This window comes from Electrophorus electricus, chromosome 15 (genome assembly GCF_041902795.1).
Source record: "Electrophorus electricus isolate QZ-2024a chromosome 15, ASM4190279v1, whole genome shotgun sequence".
NCBI lineage: Eukaryota > Metazoa > Chordata > Actinopteri > Gymnotiformes > Gymnotidae > Electrophorus > Electrophorus electricus.
In genome coordinates this window covers 7,255,658-7,275,195 of record NC_137511.1, presented here as the reverse complement: position 1 = coordinate 7,275,195, position 19,538 = coordinate 7,255,658, and the positions used below count along the sequence as shown (strand labels likewise).

Here is a 19,538-nt window from a genome sequence, read left to right as displayed (position 1 = left end):
CTCTCAGGCAGCGCGGAACCAGCCAGGGCGGGTGGGCTGCATTCCTCTTCTTTAAGCAGGGCAGATGGGCCAGGCTCCGGCCGGGCGGCTGCGGGCTGAGCCGGCTTCCGGGCCAGGCTGTCTTAATTAGGAGCTGGCCGCCGCCTTCGCCAGGTGAACGCATCTGGGAGGCCATATTGGCTGCAAGCGCAGCGGGTCTTGGAAATAGTGCAAGCCCAGGAACATTTCGGTGGAGCAAAAACAAGAGAGCCCCTACTCCCCCCCTACCTTGCACCCCCACCTCGCACCCCCACCTCCACCTCCACCGCGCTCACAGCAAAAAACCCCAGAAGCAGCGCCGGGTAATGTATCCACCTGCAGCATGTGCTTATATGCCGTACTCATCCCTGTACTAGCATGCCAGATATTAAAAGCCTCAGTCATGGGAGGGTTGCGCTTGTCTTATGTGGTGCCAAGACCTAAGTAGTCTGCGAGTGCTATCAATTACACTTATTCTGTTAGGAGCTGAAATCTGGCACTGACAGTCAGCTGATGGCATTCAGCGTTTTGCCGACATCCACGTGGTGCCAGCAACAGTGGCTAGAAGATCCCGTAGCCGTAATTCCAGCTCATCTGCCCTCCTCACTTTCACCATGCCATTCCACACGGAAACCACATACCTAAAACACTGTAATGAGGACTTGCCCGTCTCTTTCTCTTTCCCAGACACACACACACACGCTCCCACTGGCAGGCACATGCTCACGGATTGTAGCGTGCGGTAGCACTTAGTATCTTAGCTGGCCTGCATGGGCTGCTCTGCCTTCTTTAGTGCTTTAGTCGGCGTCATCATTTCTGCCTCTGGAAGCTCTGTGGAGCTGTGGGCCTCTGCCCTCCGCTCACAGGGCACTCCTTTCCTTTCCAATTACCGCCCCAATTCATTTATTCATTAACCCGCAGCCTAAAATCTAGGGACACTAAGTTCGAAGACAAGAGCCCTCCATTTTTCTCCATTTGGTTGTGCTGCTTGATGTTTTGGACACATTAGAGAGACTTAATACAGTTAAGATGCAGTTTAGTGGATGTAGTGTGGTCCGGGGAAGGGGATTAGATTACCGGCCCACAAGTCAGGATTAGTTAAAGCCTTTTCCAACAGCCTACTCGAGTCCAAAACAAGGCAGAAACTTCCCTGCATGGAAATGTTTGCTTTTTAAAAAAAACCCCCAAAAAACCCCACTAGTAATTATGCATTCCTCTTATGCATCGTATTTCAAGGGAAATGGTTACTTTGGTTCATATGTCCAAGAATGCACGTGGTCAGTGACCAATGAAATAAAACACAGCTGTTATTAAATCATGGCAGCTCACATAAAAACACAATAGACTACACTGGCGTCCTGCCACTGTATGCGGCACCTTGCCTAAAAAACACCGAACAGCTCAGCTCTGCAAACTTTACGGCAGGTCTATAGTCTGCTCAGTGTTCATCTGCGGGGTACTTGTAAATAATTTCCAATTCATGAAGTTTAAACATTTATTGCTAAACAGCCCTCTCGCCAGAGGCGCCACTTTAAAACGCGGCTGGCGCTTCTGCTCCAGGTCACAGGCTCCGGGGTGGCGTTCGTGTTTCTGTAGGACTGTCACACTGAAAAGCTGGGCAGACAAGCCTGACAGATTTTAGCTGTGTGGGGCGTCGTTGAAAAGAACTGAATAAAGACAGCAGACTGACAGGATTCTAAAGCTGACATTTGAGAACTGTGCCAAGCCCGTCGCACCCCGAGCTCACGAGGAAACGCTGACGCATGCCTGTGTGTTGGTAATAAAGCATTATGAAGGATTTCACGACTTTTAATCAATATTAGAACTGTATAGCTAGAAGTCGTCCTTGCTACTTATGATGGATCACATATCTTGTTCTCCCATCTGTGAAAGAAATTAGGACGGTGGCACACGCAGTAATGAAAATGCTAATGTTCTTGTTAATTTCTTAAACCTTTAAAACTTATCTGCTCTAAATCAGGTACCGCTGTAAACAACCGCTTCCCTTTCACTCCAAAAAAGAAAGGTCAGTCAAAACCTGACCCCTCCCCCAGTATACTAATCCTGTTTGAATGTTTGCTGGAAGTACACACGGCATTACTGTTTATCAATTTATCATAAAAACTAACCTTGTTTTGAGGAACTGACACGCCTTAAGGTTACAGTCCAATAACACGCTTACTCCTCACCTCTTAGTACTGGGTCTGCTTGGGCAGGGGGAAGCCAGTACCCGATTATAGCAAATCGAAGCCCAATTTTGAAGCTGTCGGATCTTTGGAGACTGACAGCGAGGCGGTGGGGATGTGAGGTGCAGGCTGGAAGGAGAATCTGACCTTGGACTCCCACATTCACTTCTTTCTAGCCATTCACCAAACCAGACACACCACACAGAGCAAGCAGAGCACAACAGCCTCAGTGTGCAGCAGCTGAGACTCGCCCACACTGGCGAAACAGCTGCCTCCTCGCCACCAGCACGGAACTCCATCATCATCACCACCATAGAATCATTCCCGCTGGACACAACGTTGTGACGGCGTGACGCCTACAGGAAACGCAAGCTGCTTTTTTTGTGACATGGTAAATACTCAGGAGGTCCAGCAAGAGCCAAGTCCCAGTCAGACCACAGCTTCAGCTTCACGGGTTTGGCAGAGGCAGCAGAAATGGGGGAGCATAAAGCAGGCACTTACCAGTCTGGTGACGAGAGGAACCCCGAAGTGCCAGAAGTGATCGTTCAGCAGCCCACTGTAAACTACGTTTCCAAAGAGCGCAATGCTTCCGGATTTACACAGTCCGTTTCCTGGTTTGGTTTCTGGAGAAGCACAGAGAAATACACAGTTACAGTGCTGTAATTGTAGAGTTGTTGAGAATAAAGGACGGTGAATGCTCACACACACACACACACACACACACACACAGAGAGAGAGAGAGAGTAGTGAATTAAACAATTATGCTAAACAAAAAGGTACAACAAAGGCATATATATGCATTACTTCATATATATGCAGTTCATGAATATTCACATATACACTTATAGGAAACATATAAATATGCATACATACATCAGTCAGTAGTGACTGATAAGAACATTTTTTTATATTCTCATCTGGAGCGTACTATGTGTATTACGTAAGCGTAGTACGCTTGTCGTGTACAACTGAAACATACCCGTCTCCCAACCACACACACACACACACACACACACACACACACACACACACACACACACACACACATGTCATCCTCTCTTTTCTCACATGCATCCACCCTGTCTGAAACAGGACCCACAGCCTGGAGAGAACACATAAAGGAAGCCATGTATATTAAATTATTCTCCATAAATGCCAAGTACAGCAAAAAATTCGTATTGTGCCTCAAAACAAGAGTGGGGTACATATTGTTCAGTGTAACACAGCAAGCCCTACATTCATTATTGAAACACAAAAAGTAAAAAGGGCCATTAAAATGTCACTTGTGCTCTTAGTAGCCAGGTCGGCCGCGTGTGCTCTCAGGGTTATTAATGGCCATGGCGTGATTGTTTATGGTCACTGCCTGCCACAGGCTTGCTGGGCGTGACTGTTAAGTCCACAGAATCTCTGGCGGTGGGCTTCCACTCCGCTCGCCCCTCGCCTTACATCACCCATGAATATGCATGCCGTCAGGCCACTCTCCGGCCAATCGATCGCGCCTCCAACGCATTTATATCTGTGCCACGTGGCTGATTTTCATAAAATGATATGGCCTAATTAGCAATAAAACTGCACACTCTGTGACTTTTTTTTTTTAAACTCGAGTGGGTATGTGTGCGTGTGTGTGTGTGTGTGTGTGACTCCAGGCAACATTCCCTTTGAGCGGGTGATGTGATGTGAGTGGAAGGAGGCAGGTCAGTGGTGGACAGTAGGAGAGGCAGAGGGAGGCGTGGCAGGACTGCAGCCCACCTGAGGGAATTCTGCTCAGAAGCCTCCGCTGTGATGTCTTAGTGACGGTGGGCTGAGACTATTGAGATAAAAACAACAAGAGGTGTCAGCACTGCCACACAGTCCCCCGGGCAAATCCACTCACTCCCCCTACCTCACCTTCCTTCTCCCCTCCATCCATCCCCCCCCCCCCCTCTCTCTCTGTCTCTCTCTGTCTCTCTCTCTGTCTGTCTCTCTCTGTCTGTCTGACTCTCTCTCTCTCTCTCTCACTGTCTGTCTCTCTCTGTCTGTCTGACTCTCTCTCTCTCTCTCTGTCTCTCTCACTGTCTGTCTCTCTCTGTCTGTCTGACTCTCTCTCTCTCTCTCTCTGTCTGTCTCTCTTTCTCTATCTCTCTTTCTCTGTCTGTCTCTCTCTGGCGCTCTGTCTCTCTCTCTCTCTCTGTCTGTCTCTCTCTCTCTCTCTCTGTCTCTCTCACTGTCTGTCCCTCTCTGTCTGTCTGACTCTCTCTCTCTCTCTCTCTCTCTCTGTCTGTCTCTCTCTCTATCTCTCTTTGTCTGTCTCTCTCTGTCTCTCTGTCTCTCTCTCTGTCTGTCTCTCTGTCTCTCTCTCTCTCTCTCTCTCTCTCTCTCTCTCTCTCTCTCTCTCTGTGTCTCTCTCTCTGCCAACTACTTTTTTCTTGCAATTCAGAAAAAAAAAACTTGACAAGAGCTTTAAAAACTGAGTGAAATGTCAAAGTTGACATAAACAGTGTGTGAGAGAGCATTTTTGATTTGATAAGGAGGCAATAATAGTGAGATTTAAGAGACAGAGAGTAAGACCATAATTCCAAACAGCAGGTAAATCTACCACCATCATCAGTCTCACTCTTCTCAGGTACGCATGCACCTATACACCTACACACACACACCCACACACCCACACCCACACCCACGCAAGCAGGCATGCACACACATACACATGCATACACACACAGAGAATGTTTGGATTATCTGAATGTGTTTGTGTATTATTTAGTCTTTCCTCTCTTTAAGTACTGTAGATTACGGCTCGTTCTGTGCCAAAGCTCAGTGTCTCAGCTTTAGTGCTTAATGTTGCACACTATTACAGTTATTAATAATACAACAGGTTACTACAACAACAAAGTGATACAACATCACAGGGCATTTAACTGAGAAGAAAATAAAGTTCATAAATGGAAGGAGGAACACCATTACGTTACTTTAGCCTAAGTGAAAATGGTGAAATAAATAAGGGATTTCCAAAGCCATCTAGGAACCAATTTGCAAAAGTACTCAAATCCTTCACTACAGAAAAAGGAGAAATAGTTTCATGTAGTACTACTCATTTAAAAGTCAAAGTCCAACATTCAAAAATGCACTTGAAAGTTTTAAAATGACTGACTTTGATCTACTTAAGTATTAAAAGTATAGTATGCATAAAGTATATATTAAATGTATGTACACTCTAAAGGACTAATGTAATGTTTCTTCAGTTTTGTGGGTGAATTTGGTTGTGCCAAACAGTGTAAAGTAATGGAGTCAAACCTAGTGGACTCAAAAGCTCAAAAGTTGGACTCATTTTTTTTTAACTGAAGTGACGTAAATGTGAACATATAATTACAAGCGTGAAGAAACATAAATGGCCTTAAATGAATAAAGGGACAAGTATTCAAAAATGGCACTTAAGCACAGTAGTGGAGTACTTGTACTCTATTACTCTCTAGCCCTGCTGATGTGAACTTAGGACTAGCACAAAAAATCACTAGCACAAAAAACCATTGCTGATGCTGCTACTGAGCCTAAGATTTTATTTCTTACACTTTAACACAACAGTAAACAATATGACAGTGCTGGCAAACGCCGTAACTGTACGGGACCTTAGGAGTCACGCTGTGGCCCCCCACCGATGACACCCAAGCAGGCCTGGGACTACCCCTCTGCAGGGTGGTCCTGTTAGGACCTTCCAACCCAAACACGCCAACTGCAAAAGCCCCTCCATATGGCCTGCCCACCCTGCCTGCCCCTGGGCCAGAGCCGGAGCCGGAGCCAAAGGGGCTGGACAGAGACGAGTCAGGGATTCTGTGCTGCCTCGCCAAGCCGATGCGTTCATTACCCTCCACAGCCTCTTTACAAAACACAGAGAGAGGGACATGGCAGTAGGCAAAAGCATTCAGGGCTCTAATAATACCACACTGCAACTGCTATTGGTGCCACCACTACCACCTCCACACACACACACACACACACACACACTTGAGAAATGAGAAGGAGGTACAAGGTCATCATGAAGCATGAGCAGTGACATTATCATTAGAGGGTGGGGATGTGCTTTGGGAGTGAAGTCTTTCACTAATGAGATTGAAACACCTGAAAATTAATTACTTTTTGAATGTACAACCCAGCTGCTTTTCATTTAGGTGGATGGGGAGAGGGTATGAATCTGACCACAAGTTGTGATTTTCAATTTTAAGCATTTGTGCAACTATGGCTCGACACACAACGTGGTTTCTGGACATTTTTGTTAACAAGGGCCTATACAACTGGCAGATAGACTCCTTACATTAAAAATGCAACAGATGTCATCAAAAGGGCCATGTTTAAAGAAGCTAAAGCAGCACGGCTGCATTCTTGGGGAAGTCTCGCTGCCCTTGCAAAGCTGCGTTTCAAAACCGAACAGAATAAAGGCCTTGATCAGGCGCAGGGGATCTGTGGCCGACATCTCCATACGTAGCCCCTGCTGAACCCAGCCGCGTGACCCCGTAGCAGCAGACCCCCTGCAGCATGGATGACCCGGGCCGAGGCACAGGGAAGACGCTTGTGTGCTCGTCCGAGTGAGCGATGAGAGCACTAAATATACACAATGCCATCAGCCCGGCACTAAATATACTGAGGTCTCCAAGCTGAAATGAAAATCAACCAGAAAGAAATATTGATGGAACAGGCGAAGCAATAAAAATCCCGCAAAATGAGCTTATGAAACAATTTTTTTTTGTTTGTGGAGATTATTGTTTGTGGCTGTAACTGTGGCACTGCACTTTAAAAAACGCTGTGTGCTTATTGCTCTCTTCAGCCGTACTGCCAGCGTGCTTTACCAGTCTCTTACAGACTGAGGTTTTGCGTTGGTACGGTCCGGCATAATTTATTAATATATGGATAAATCAATGCTTCATGTCCTTATAGATTACTCCAAAATCATAAAAGGGCCTTGACAGGAAATGCAAAGTACTACAATTTAATTAAACTCCATATCCTCCCCCTGTGCAGCCGCCTGATTAAAGTAGCAGTCAAATAAAACAGCATTTAATTGGCATACACCACGAAAGCTGTTTGCATGTTTATTTAACATTGCGGTGTATTAATAAAAAATTAGAGCCCTAATTGGGTAAACTTGTGCAGGCAGGAGTGAGCTCTGGCTCCACTTCCCCCTACTGTTTAATGGACTATGACTGAAAAATGATCCCAGGCTAGTTTAATATTTCTGCAGTCATAGTTGATGAAAATCCCTGCTCTCATTGGCCAAGAGCCACGCATTAAAAAGCAATCATGGCTACCTGGACCTGCTGGTGAGGATCCCCAGTGGAGAAAGCCACTTGGATGGGCCTGGTGGAACGCGCCATCCTGGCACGGGGGGTGGGGGAAGGGATCATTAGCGCCTCACATATCTCTCGTGTGGCGTTCCGCTAGCGCGTCCCCAGACGGCCTCTTCTTGCCAGGCGTTCGCCATCCCACTTGGCATGCCACCAGAGACAGCTGGAGAGCCTCGCCACCCTCCCGCTTCATACCCTCCTTCCGTTTCTGTCTTCTTCTCCACTCCTGTCAGTTTAGCACGCTGGGCACCCAAATGAGTGGCCCTTTGATCAGCTACCAAACAGGGAAAGCGGAGCAGAGGCCCCAAGCAATCAGCCCCAGCTCTGTTAGAGAGGAGAGGCAGCCAGGAGCCAGAGCAACAAGACCCAGAGAGAAGTGTGCCAACACCACAGCACGAGAGGCCTTCGCCCCCTGCCAGTAGCACACGAGAGGATAGCGCATAGCCAAGACTCCCATGTATAGGTACACACACATATGTGTATGCAGTATCCACAGACACACACGCACACACACACACACACACACACACACACACACACACACACACACACACACACACACACACACACACACACACTTTCTCTATCTCTCTGGCTGTCTCTCTCTCTGAAGGCTCACTTTTGCCCCAAGAGCGCAGCCAAAGACTGAAGAAAAGGAGTTTCTCCCAGACACTCACACTCATGGGTTTCTCTTCCCCTAATATACACAAAAAATTCAAATGCAGACAATACACAAATCTGAATCAAAGAAGACAGGGAGAGAAAGAGGGAGAGAGCAGGACAGAGTGAGTAGGGAGGGAGAAAGAGAGAAAGAGGCATGTCGTCTTACTGTACTGTTCACTCAAGCAATCGCTGAAAAGCATCAAAGGGATTGTTCCAGACTTGACTCATTTATATTGTATAACAAGAACTGCAACGTGATTCACAGTGAAAAACAGAAGGAACAGGAGCAGGAACGAGAGGAAGCTACGCAGGCCACCAGTGTGCTTGAGGGAACTTTTCCTAGGGAAGATTGGAAATGTGCTACTCATCCTTTGTCTGCTCTGCGCTGTCATCTCCAGCTGTATGAGGATTCCCAGGGGCTGGCAGGCACTGGGCTGTTCTGCTCCCAGTTCAATGGCTCCCTCTTTTCATTCCTGCTGTTTGAGCAGCGGAACTAAGGGATGTATGTAGTTTATTATGCCGTACTCTTCAAAGTCGGCAAGATTAATGACCTTTTTCCAGAAAATGCACATAGAGCATAAATATATCATTACATATCCCAGTATAATATGCTCTATGATGTAATACAACACTTGTATGTTGATCAAGCAATAAAAATAACTTTGGGATGGAGAGTAAGGACACACATGTGCATGCACGCACACACACACACACACACACACACACACACACACACACACACACACACACACACACACACACACACACACACACAGGGATTTAGAGTTACCACTGTTCATGTTGCCAATACATGGTGCACTTTCTTTCACTTTTTTTCCCCTGTGCCTTATATTGGAAAAGCTTGCACAGAAGGTCTAATTGAGGAACCAGGAAGGGAGGTCTATTAAAGATCAAAGCTGATTGATTGGTCCCGACCTGGCAACCCATGATCCCCCGTGAACTGATCATATGGAGGCGCTCCCTTAACAAGGCTGGAGTAACAAGACACATGGACACACATGCACACACACACACACAAAACAATTTTGAATTGAGCAGGATAAAAGCTTGAGGTGAGACTGCTCACATCTAAAAATGATGTGACCTTAAAAATGGTGTGAACAAATAACTTTGGCAACCCAATGACAGGCAGGGGCATTTTGACCAGATGTTATTTACCATTGTGTGTCTGCAACAGACATTCTGGCTTTAGTGTGGTTCAGTGGAGTTATACTGATTTTGTTTAACCCTGGCCAGCAGGTTAACTTTAAGAATAATAAGCTGTAAATGAGCAGAAGTCGCACGGGAGCAGGATAAAATGCTGTAATAAAGTGCCCTGCGCTGAAGACATGATAAACAGTAAAGTCGAGGCCATTTGAGCCACCATCAGTAAATTACATGCAGGCTGAAAATCAACAAATGGTGTGTTTGATGTTTTATAGATAAGTTTTCACACAAAGAGCCCACAGAGCTGGTGCCAGCGAGCTGCTCGTCAATTTATCAACACATACCAATCCTAGTAAACCCACAAAAAAGTGCCCCTTCATTACACCTGAACGTAAACAGCGTGGGTGACAGGTTTATTTCTGCATTGTGCAGGTTGAAGTGCATTGATTAGAGCGATGATGCTAACACCCTGGTGTACAGTGATACTTTTATGCATGCAGAGAAAAGCATAAGAAGCAAACAGGCAGCCTTGCCTTACATTTTTCACTCTCATTCAGCTCCAAGTGGCATTTGTCAAAGGGGGAGTGGGTGTATTACATTTATCTGATGTAGTACAGAGGCAGAGGTCTTAAAATTCGGACCTCGAATCCAATTTCCGGTCCTGGAGCTTGTAATCACTGGTAGTTAATTGAACAGTTAATGTAAGTGACTGGGCACTTTGTCATCACACCTGGCTCCTAGGTAAAGAGCCGGTGGAAAATCTGTTGTATCTGGACCTTAAGGGCAGTGATTGAATACCTATGTTCTGTGACATAAATGAACTACCAGTGATGAAGTTCTCTGGTATAGAGTATGGAATAAATACACCCGAAGAGGCTGTAGGGGAAAATCCATTACCCTGGTACATGCATGATGGTTTACTTATGTTTGCATGCAAGACAAGGCGGCACCATAGTGCTACCCTGCACTCTCCAGTGCACTATCACAGATTATGATGTTGCCATCACTTCCCTTGATTTGAGATAGACTGCTAGGAATGACTGACGGGTATAATGCAAGTTTGAAGGAAAGGGCAATCAATTACACAGCGCATACCAAAAGAAGGGTCAGAGAAAGTGTCATTTATGATGATGTCCATGCCCATTGGTGACTGCCTGTGACCCTGACTGTCAAGGCATCGTTCAAGGTTTTCTTCATCGCGAAGAGCTGCTGCAACATTAATGATGGAGGCTGTCAAACACAGGGTTACTTGAGCCTACGAAAAATCTACGTTTAAATACCACTACCATGATGTTTCTTACATTAGTGCAAAAAAAAAAAAAGAGCAAAAAAAAAAAAAAAAAGCCCAAGATCAGGGCAAGATCTTGTGTAATTCAGTTTGGAGGCCTTGGAGTTCTGGGTCAGAGAGTCCTCATCTATACTCCATCATCACGGCCATTACGCTGGAGCTGGTGGATAAGCAGTGGGCCTCTGTTTTCTCCCAAGGCTGTTCTCCAGGCCCGCCAGACACTCGGCAAGCATCAATCAAGCCCTGTGTCCTGGCGTGGAACAGATCGATGGCCAACACTGCAGCTCATTGATAGAAGACATCTCCTGACTAAGATATAGCATAACTTTTCTGCTGCCTAGTCCAGCAATAATCTCCAAGGTCAATCGGAGGCGTCTGGGATGGTGGAGCCACGTGGATACTGGGCGTCGCACAGCCACCGCACACTCCAGGGAAATCGTTAAATCCATAACGGGCGGCTCAAAAGCGGAGCCATCTTATGCATGAAACTCCGATCCCGCTCGCGTCCGGGGCTGACAAAATTCCGAGATCTCCCCCCCCCACCCCGGCTTAACAGAGGTGCCGTGCTCGCTGCCAGAGCTCCCTCCGCACAGCTCTGCACGTGCTGGAATTGCTCTCCGGCTGAACGCAGCGTGAAATGTCCCACGGCGAGGTGCGTGTGCAGCGCACGCATGCACAGGCTGTGGGCCCGGTGGCCTGTGACGTGAGAGCAGCAGCGTGAGCAGCCATTAGGGAAGAGCTATAGGTGTGCGCTGGGCTCAGGTAATTAAGTGAGAGCACAGGCAGGGAAAGCAGGCCTGCAGATTTATGTGGCGTAATACCGCACACGCTGCACTCCCCTCGTCTCTCCCAGCCCAATCTCATAAAGCATTAACTACCTGACCATTCAAATGTACTCTATCATTCTCTTTCTTACACCCTCTCTCATCCTCTCCCACGCGCTTTCTCTCTCTCTCTCTCTCTCTCTCTCTCTCTCTCTCTCTCTCTCTCTCTCTCTTTCTCTCTGTGTCTGCCCTGCCAGCAGGCATCTCTCCTCCTATGGCATAATGTGCCACCTGCCTGTCTGACAACGGCAGGCCAAGACATATCAGTAATGGGGAAAGGCCAGAATAACAAGTCGCTCCTCTCTTTCTTTTCTCCAGTGCCCCTCATTTTTCACCTCAGCAGAGATTAAAGTCGTTTCCGTTCAGGGTCACGGTGGTGGTGGGGTGGGGAGTAGAGGTGTGATCTTCGATCAGTCTTTCTAATCTTGGCAGGGGTTCATAAAAACCACTGGCCCCAAATGTTTTGTTACAGTGAATCACACACTACCTTTTGATGCAGAATAGCATTCATAAATACATTTTAAACAGTAACTAGTGCCTAAGAGAGTGCCGCAGCCCTTCAGTAAACTGTTCTGAGAGCAAACACAAGGCGCGCGAAGAGGTGGATCGATCTCACATTAGATCTGATATGTAATTATAGTAGTATATAAATATTGGTGATAACAAAATGAATGAAGAAAACAGTAGCTGTAAAGTCATGCTTTTCTAGAATGGGGGATTTTGAGGGAACAAAAGACCCTGGATAACAATACAGACAACTAATCAATAACAGACTCCAGTGGTCATAACTGGCTGGTTAGAAACTTTGTCTTCATTTTAGATGCTATGTCATCACTTTGTAACATAAAACAGATGGTTAAAGCGATAAGAACGGCAAGAGACGCCTCAGACAGAACAAGGCTGCTGATGTGTTTGCTGTGCTCTGTTCGCTAGACATGTCTGATGTCTGTCTCTCTGACAGGTGAACCGGCACTGCAGCGCAGTCGCCCTTCTTTCCTTCAATTATATTCCAATTATTTTATGACAATACAAAACAAGTGCAGCTAGTGAAGACCAGGCATCATCTAGCATGTGTAGCGGCCTAAGAAATCACTAGTATAGTATAAAGAGAGCTGTTATTTCGAATTTTGTGCTCTTGTAAAATAGTGTGAAAGCATTTAGAACAGAACTGAGAACTAAGCAAAAAAAACCAAAGACCTTAACCCCCACAGTACCGCATTATGTGAGCCGCCACTAATTGTATTATTAACTGAGATCAGTTCCAGCAGATTCTTATTAACGACAGCCCTGTGGGACGCTCCATGCCGCAGTCTGAGAATCCATCTACAAGCTTCATAACAAGGTTCTGGAAGCTTCCACACTGACAAATAAACACAGGGGTGTTAATAGAGAGCTATCAGGAAGTATTATTGTATTCATAACGCTGCTGCTTATTGCGCGCAGCTGGTGTGCACACAGTCTGACGTTAAAAATGGACTTCATTTAGGCAGGGAGAGAAGCTGCCATGGGGAGCCCTCCCTTCCTTAGAGATCCCTCTCTCACAGCGGCCAGGCTGGACGGAGGAGCCAAGTGTGAGAGCGCGATTCAGGAGCAAGCCGTGCTTTCCTCACCCCGCAATACATCCCCATCCCAGCACTAATCAATCAGGTGGGCAGGCCGGCCGGACCACACGGGGCGGCCCGCTGCGGGACTCATCCTGGGTCTCGACGCTCCTTCCTCCTTCCTCCTCCTCCTCCTCCTCCCCTCCTACTCCCCACTTGGTGGACAATCTGCCACTGGCCAATCTCTCTAAGAGTGCTAACATTTTTATTTCCAGGCACAGATGCTGGATTTCCTGTTACGCCTGCTTCAAAGTCTAAGAGCCACACCGGTGCCTCAGAACTGGAATCAACCCATCAAAGCAGTAGGACATTCTTTCTGAAGGTCTTGTTATGGAGTAAAATGCAGATTTATGTTTTGTATGTTTACACACAAAATCACCCCCCACCCCCACCCCCGGTCCTTTCACTGAAGGTACGTTTTTAAATGATGCATTGGCTCCAAAGCCTTTTGTTGTGCATTTGGAAGGAAACAGAGCCTTTGAGTTGAACAAGTGTGAAGTTTCCAGTAATCCTTAAACAGAGGGCAGCGTGACAGTCACAAATGAGTAAACAAAGCACGCCTGATTTGGCCATTCATTACCCCATAACCAGCTATTGTTGCTGTGATGTGGCAGAGGCGGGGAAGATGGCCTCCGCAGAGATGTTGGATTCAATTATAAAACAACACCTGCTGGGGAAGCCTGATGCACAGCTCCTCACGTCAGGCACGCGGAGCATGGGAGCTCACTCAGCTGCCCAGGAACTTCCAGGCTGAGCGCAGGGGAACACTCAGGCTGAGACCCCAACACTTCTTCTGTGGGCATTACAATGTTACAGAGGGACCTGGCCACATGAGGGGAATAACACACACAGATTTGGAAAGGTTTGAGAGGCTCTTCGCAATGCTTTTTAGAAACCCATTTCCAAATGGCCCAAGCTTTGCAAAACATGCACCCGTCGAAACAAAGAAGGGAGACTCCACTCCGAAAGTCAGCGAGAAAGTTTGTGTCTGTGAGAATCGGCTCTGGTCAAGATGCATTTGGCTCTCAGATTCTAGGTGAGAATATCTCCAGACATGAATATCTAACAGAAGCCATCTCTTTTTCCCACCAGGGTTGTGTGTGACTCATGTTTACAGAGCACCTTGAGTTTGCATGGGGGTGGGGATGGAGTGGCTTACACTCGATAGTAATAATCATAATAATAAAAAGGTGCAATGAGGACTCTTCAGCAGTAGAAACCCATTCGTTAGTGCTCCACAGGCCCCTGCAGGAGCAATGGGACCATTTTCCTGCCATGCGCTGGGATCGGGGAAACTCAGCAAATTTGTCGTCATGACATAAGGACAAAGTCCTTTGTGCTACGTTTCTGGAAATGGATTTAGAGATGTGCAGCAGGGCTCAGAGGCGAAGCTCGCTGACAAATAAGCTAATTCTGCATGAGTGCACAGACAGCAGGAGAAGAAATCAAGCAACTGCGGGGGGGGGGAGAGAGAGAGAGAGAGAGAGAGAGAGAGAGAGAGGGAAGAACACTACTCGAAATTCACAAGTTCAGTGGGTCTTTTTTCCACATTGCCCAAGGCAAGTATGTCAAACCAAGCAAGGCCTCCCACCTGCAAACTTTATCTCTGTAGCCGAGATCCACACTGACCAGAGTTCAGCTACCATGCACAGTAAATTACTGTGTCTGCAAACTTTATCTCTGTAGCTGAGCTTCTCACTGACCAGAGTTCAGCTACCACGCACAGTAGATTACTGTGTCTGATTTGGAGTCCATCTGTGAATCACCGGAATGTGATGTGGATCTTACTTTTATGAGGTTCCATGTGGGACACATAACATCATAAATCTCAGAACTAATAAATCATTGAACCCATAAATAAGTAAACAAATAGGTTTGATTATATTATAACCAAGGTTTTCTGGGCTTTTCACCTCAAAAGACAGGCAGCATTACTGACTGATACTTTTCATATTTAAAAGATGTAAAACATAACTCTGCGCCCTGTGGTGACGGCCAGACACAAGTTTGATCCCTGATGATGCCACAACCATCCATGGCCAGGAGCCTCAGGGAGGGGTGTGTGTCAAACCCACTCTCCCCTGTCAAATGTGTTGACATTGGCCAATAACGGAGGTCTGTGAGCACATGTATCAGAAAGATATGAGTAGCGCTGTCTTCTGAGCATGGTACTCTGCCCCTGACGCTGCATGAGCTGTAGCTTTAAAAAGATGTGGTGATTGGCTGCATGCGGCTTGGACGAAGCATGTGAAAGACCTCTCGATCCATGTTGTGTGACAGGGAAATCTGATAGGTGGAAATTTGGGTGGAAAAAAAATCCAAAATACACACATAGTGACCTGGCATGCAGTAGATATCAGATTACCTTATTACACATAAGACCTGGTCTTTCATCACTAGTTCAACACACTAGTTGATCACCTTTTATCTAAGGGCATATCCACTGACGTTGGACACTGCAGAGAAGATGGAGCAATTCCACCACCCAAAGAAAACACATACGAGCCAGCATATTCCTCAGGACCACCAAATTACTCTCTGCCCAGAGGTGAAACACATCAGAGCTTAACTATTACCTAAATCATGGGTTAAACAACACAGACTGTAGGGGCCCTCAGCAAAATCTGCGAGTCTGTGAAACAAAAGCAATGAGATGCTAATTTTGGCTTCTGCCATTTGTTTCTTATTGATCTCGGCCTGCTTTTGCATTTTCCACATTAACGCTCTCATCATAAATCACATGACATAATTAATGCTCCCCTCCGCTGCAGATACTAGCCTTTGTCTCCCAAGAACACAAAACCAAAGGTCAAATGATTAGCCTTGAACGCATGCAAGCCTTTAATGATTTGAATAAACCTTTGTATTCGCGCGTGCGTTCTCAGCAGAAGCAGTGGCAGAACAGAGGAAAGAAGGTCTAAATTAATGACTGCTTCTCTGTTTGCTGGCCTGTGTCTGAGGTGCAGATGACTCAGCAGAACACGCACGTATGCATTGTTATGGGAGCCCTGTGGAGCCAGCTGCAGAGGCCATGCACAATGAAACAAGTTTCTGCCAACCCAGGATGAAAGTGTAACGCATTAACTGCAGACCTGGCCTGACCATGGCCCCCTGACCGCACCAGTGCGTGCCGTCAGAGCACGAAGGCGAGAGATGTGGCTTGAACTGGGCATTAAAAGCAAGTCATCCATCAATGGCTTGTCATTAAGGGTATTTTTTAAAGGTTTCAAAAGATTAAAATGTAAAAGATTTCCCTTATGCATATTTGTTAATTACTTATGCATTCGATGTTGGCAAAGTTCGCTGAATGATTCAGAAGTAAGTGAGGAGAAAGTGAGAAGAAAGTGAAAAGAGAGTGTGGAAAGCACTGCTCATTTGGCCCCAGTACAGTTTTGGCCCCAACATCACGCTGCTCCAACTGTTCTATGAATAATTTGTTCTTCTAAAGTGTGTTTTCAAGGACTTAAAAAAAAACAAAAACCCTTTGCCCATTTATTTTTATTTGATCCACAGCTTATGAGTAATTATGAAGCACTATAGGGCCCATTTTGCCAAGTCAGCAGTACCACGAGCAAACATTCATTTAGCATGCTTACAGTCAAAGTACTGGAATATGGAGTGGAGTCAATGACTACACAGGAAGAGAAAGGAGCTGAGATCACATTAAACTTGTGACGTTAGCAGAATGCAAATGTGCTGCCACTGGACCACGTTTTTTTTTTTTTTTTTTTTTTTTTTACTATTTGGGGAAATAATTATGAGAAAGGAAAAAAAGTTTCTTTTCTTTCTTTATGCAACTTTCCAAGTTCAGTCTCAGGGGAGAAGAGAAAAATCCCCTCAGGACATGAGAAGAGCCAGCTACTGAACATGCCCACTGGGAACACATGAGCATTGCACAATAATCCGGGGGGACCTAAATCAGTTACACAAAAGCCTGTAGGGGCTCAAAATATTGCAACACGTGGGTCCACAGGAGACCACCTACACACTCAAAATACAAACCCGATAGTGCAGCAAAATACACACCCGACAGTGCAGCAAAATACACACCCGACAGTGCAGCAAAATAAATACCCTATAGTGCAGCAAATCTAGAGGAGGCTCTCAGCATGCAGGGCTCCTCGGAGAGCAAATAAAAACAGATAAATAGGTCTTGTTGGGTCAATTAGGTAAGCATACATGCATCAAGTGGTAAAGTTTACTAGGGGTCATAAGACCCAGGAGGGACTACAAAATGCAGGCTCACAGAGCATTATGGGTGAGTTTAAAGGGGTGGGGATGTGGCTGGAAGCAGCTCAGTGACCTCCTGCTGGCTGCACTTGGCTGACCTCTGATGAAGGAGCTAATGTGTTGTGCTGCACTGACTCACTTATTAAAACTGTCTATGTTAAAATCACACTTGTCCAGTGCATTAGCAGGGAAATTAATTGAAATGAGACAATCCAGCACGGGCTGCTTAGTGGGTCTGCCTAGCTTTGCACTTCACTGCTTTTATCAGCTCCTCTCTCTCTCTCTCTCTCTCTCTCTCTCTCTCTCTCTCTCTCTCTCTCTCTCTGTCTCTCTCTCTCTCTCTCTCTCTCTCTCTCTCTCTCTCTCTCTCTCTCTCTAACTTTCTCACTAGAGAAAATGATCATATTTAGTTACCGTGCTCCTAATAAGATGACAGGCATGGCCATGCTAAGATCTTATTGAAGTTAAAGAGCAGGCCATCATCTTACCTTTAGACATCCAATACTTAACACTGTCTGCAACAATGGATAAGGATTTGGGTGATTCATGACTTTGTGTTCAATAATGATCCTGAGATCTAGTGCTAGGGACCCTGGGGCTGTGCACACTGGGGCTGTGCTAACATGAGGGTCAGGCCTGGCGATTCCAATTCCACCCATATCCATACCATGTTGGTTTATTTGTAAACACGAGAAACATGCTGGATCCGGCTTGCTGATTCACAAGTTCACACAGACTGATTGAAACATTAAACTGAATCAGATATTTGAGGTTACTTATGAGTAATAAATGAGATGTAATACAAATGCTATAAAATTAATCATTAGAACACAAGCAGGCAATTTCCCAGCGGTGTGTGTGTGTGTGTGTGTGTGTGTGTGTGTGTGTGTGTGTGTGTGTGTGTGTGTGTGTGTGTGTGTGTGTGTGTGTGTGTGTGTGTGTGTGTGTGTGTGTGTGTGTGTGTGTGTGTGGATGGGATGGTGGGTAAGGTTAATTGCGCGTAGGAAGGCTGTGAGTGGCCCGGCCTAGCTCTAGGAGGCAGGGGGCATATAGGTGCATGGTGGGGTGAAAGGGCACGCAGTGGGCTGGGAACTCCTCTACTCCTTTACTAATTACTGGAGGGGTCATGACCAGGAAAGAACACACACAAACATACAGGAGCATATGCACCTGCAGGCAAGCTCTCGCTAAGCTGTTTTTGAAAACACACAACCCCAGCGTACTACACTGTTTCGGTTCATTTTACATGTAACAAAATCCAGACACCTGATACACCTGTGGGGAGTGCATGCACCTCTCAGGATAGCACACCTACACCTGCCTTTCTCACCGTCTCAGTCCTGACTGCTGCTACACCACTGCTACACCCCACCCCACCCCCCCCACCCCCTGTCCCCTCCTGCTTAACCGCGCTCGCGCCTACCTGTGAGCGTGCGCGTGCATGTCTTCCTTCCGCTCAGCCCTCGCCTCCTCGCCCCTCCTGGTGCGACGGGAGCAATGCCTAATGAGGTGCCAGCCTCCTCCTGCCTTTGTCTGTCGTGCCAGAGACGCAACCCTTAAACTGCGCCTTAACCCGCCCGGCGAGCGGCGCGGCTGGCAGCTGGAAATGCAGCCCTGTGGTTGGGCAGGACCGAACTGGACCCTTCTCTCACAACACTTAATTAATCCACCGGGGAGGCCCATCACACCCAGTGGAGCCCCGCCAGTGAACACCGGCTCGTCCGCCGGCTCTCTGACACCGCGCTGCCGAGCCGGTAAGAGGGCCGATTAGAAACATACAAATATTGTTATTAATGAGATGATTGCTCCAGCAGGAGAGATCTCTGCTGACCCCGGTGGATGAGAGAGAGAGCGAAGGCTGAAGAGGGAGGCGAACAGAGTGAGGAAGCAGCATCTCCCAGCGCTAACTGGCGGGATGCAGCCCCCTGCTCCTGGTGTGCGACTCCCTCTCGCTCTCGTGGTTAGTCAAGTTGGGCGGGTTCGTACAGTCATGCTGAGGGGGCCGGACCTTTCTTCCTGATTCAGTTTGAGTCACACAACATGCTGCGATTCATCAAAAAAAAATAAAAGAAAACCCTGATAGGAAACAAATAGAATGTTCTCCTAGTCAAGATATAAAGGGGACATTTTGGCTCTATGGCCATTTTGAAGTCTAGCTGCTAGAGTGAGAGCGTTTCTCGGCTGATCAATGTAACACCAAGCCAGAAACATCCAGTGGACCCATACGCCATGGTAGCCCAGCTCCT

The 19,538-nt window shown here is 46.7% G+C and overlaps 1 protein-coding gene across 11 annotated transcripts in view; it reads right to left on the bottom strand.

Moving 5' to 3' along the window:
* rbfox3a (RNA binding fox-1 homolog 3a) overlaps nt 1–19,538 on the bottom strand; it is a 296,448-nt gene that overhangs the window by 115,142 nt on the left and 161,768 nt on the right. For all 11 annotated transcript variants that reach the window (XM_081698296.1, XM_035533352.2, XM_081698294.1 and 8 more), the window contains one exon: nt 2,706–2,827. In XM_081698296.1, coding sequence (XP_081554422.1) covers nt 2,706–2,827 — 122 coding nt within the window. The remainder of the gene's footprint in view (nt 1–2,705; nt 2,828–19,538) is intronic.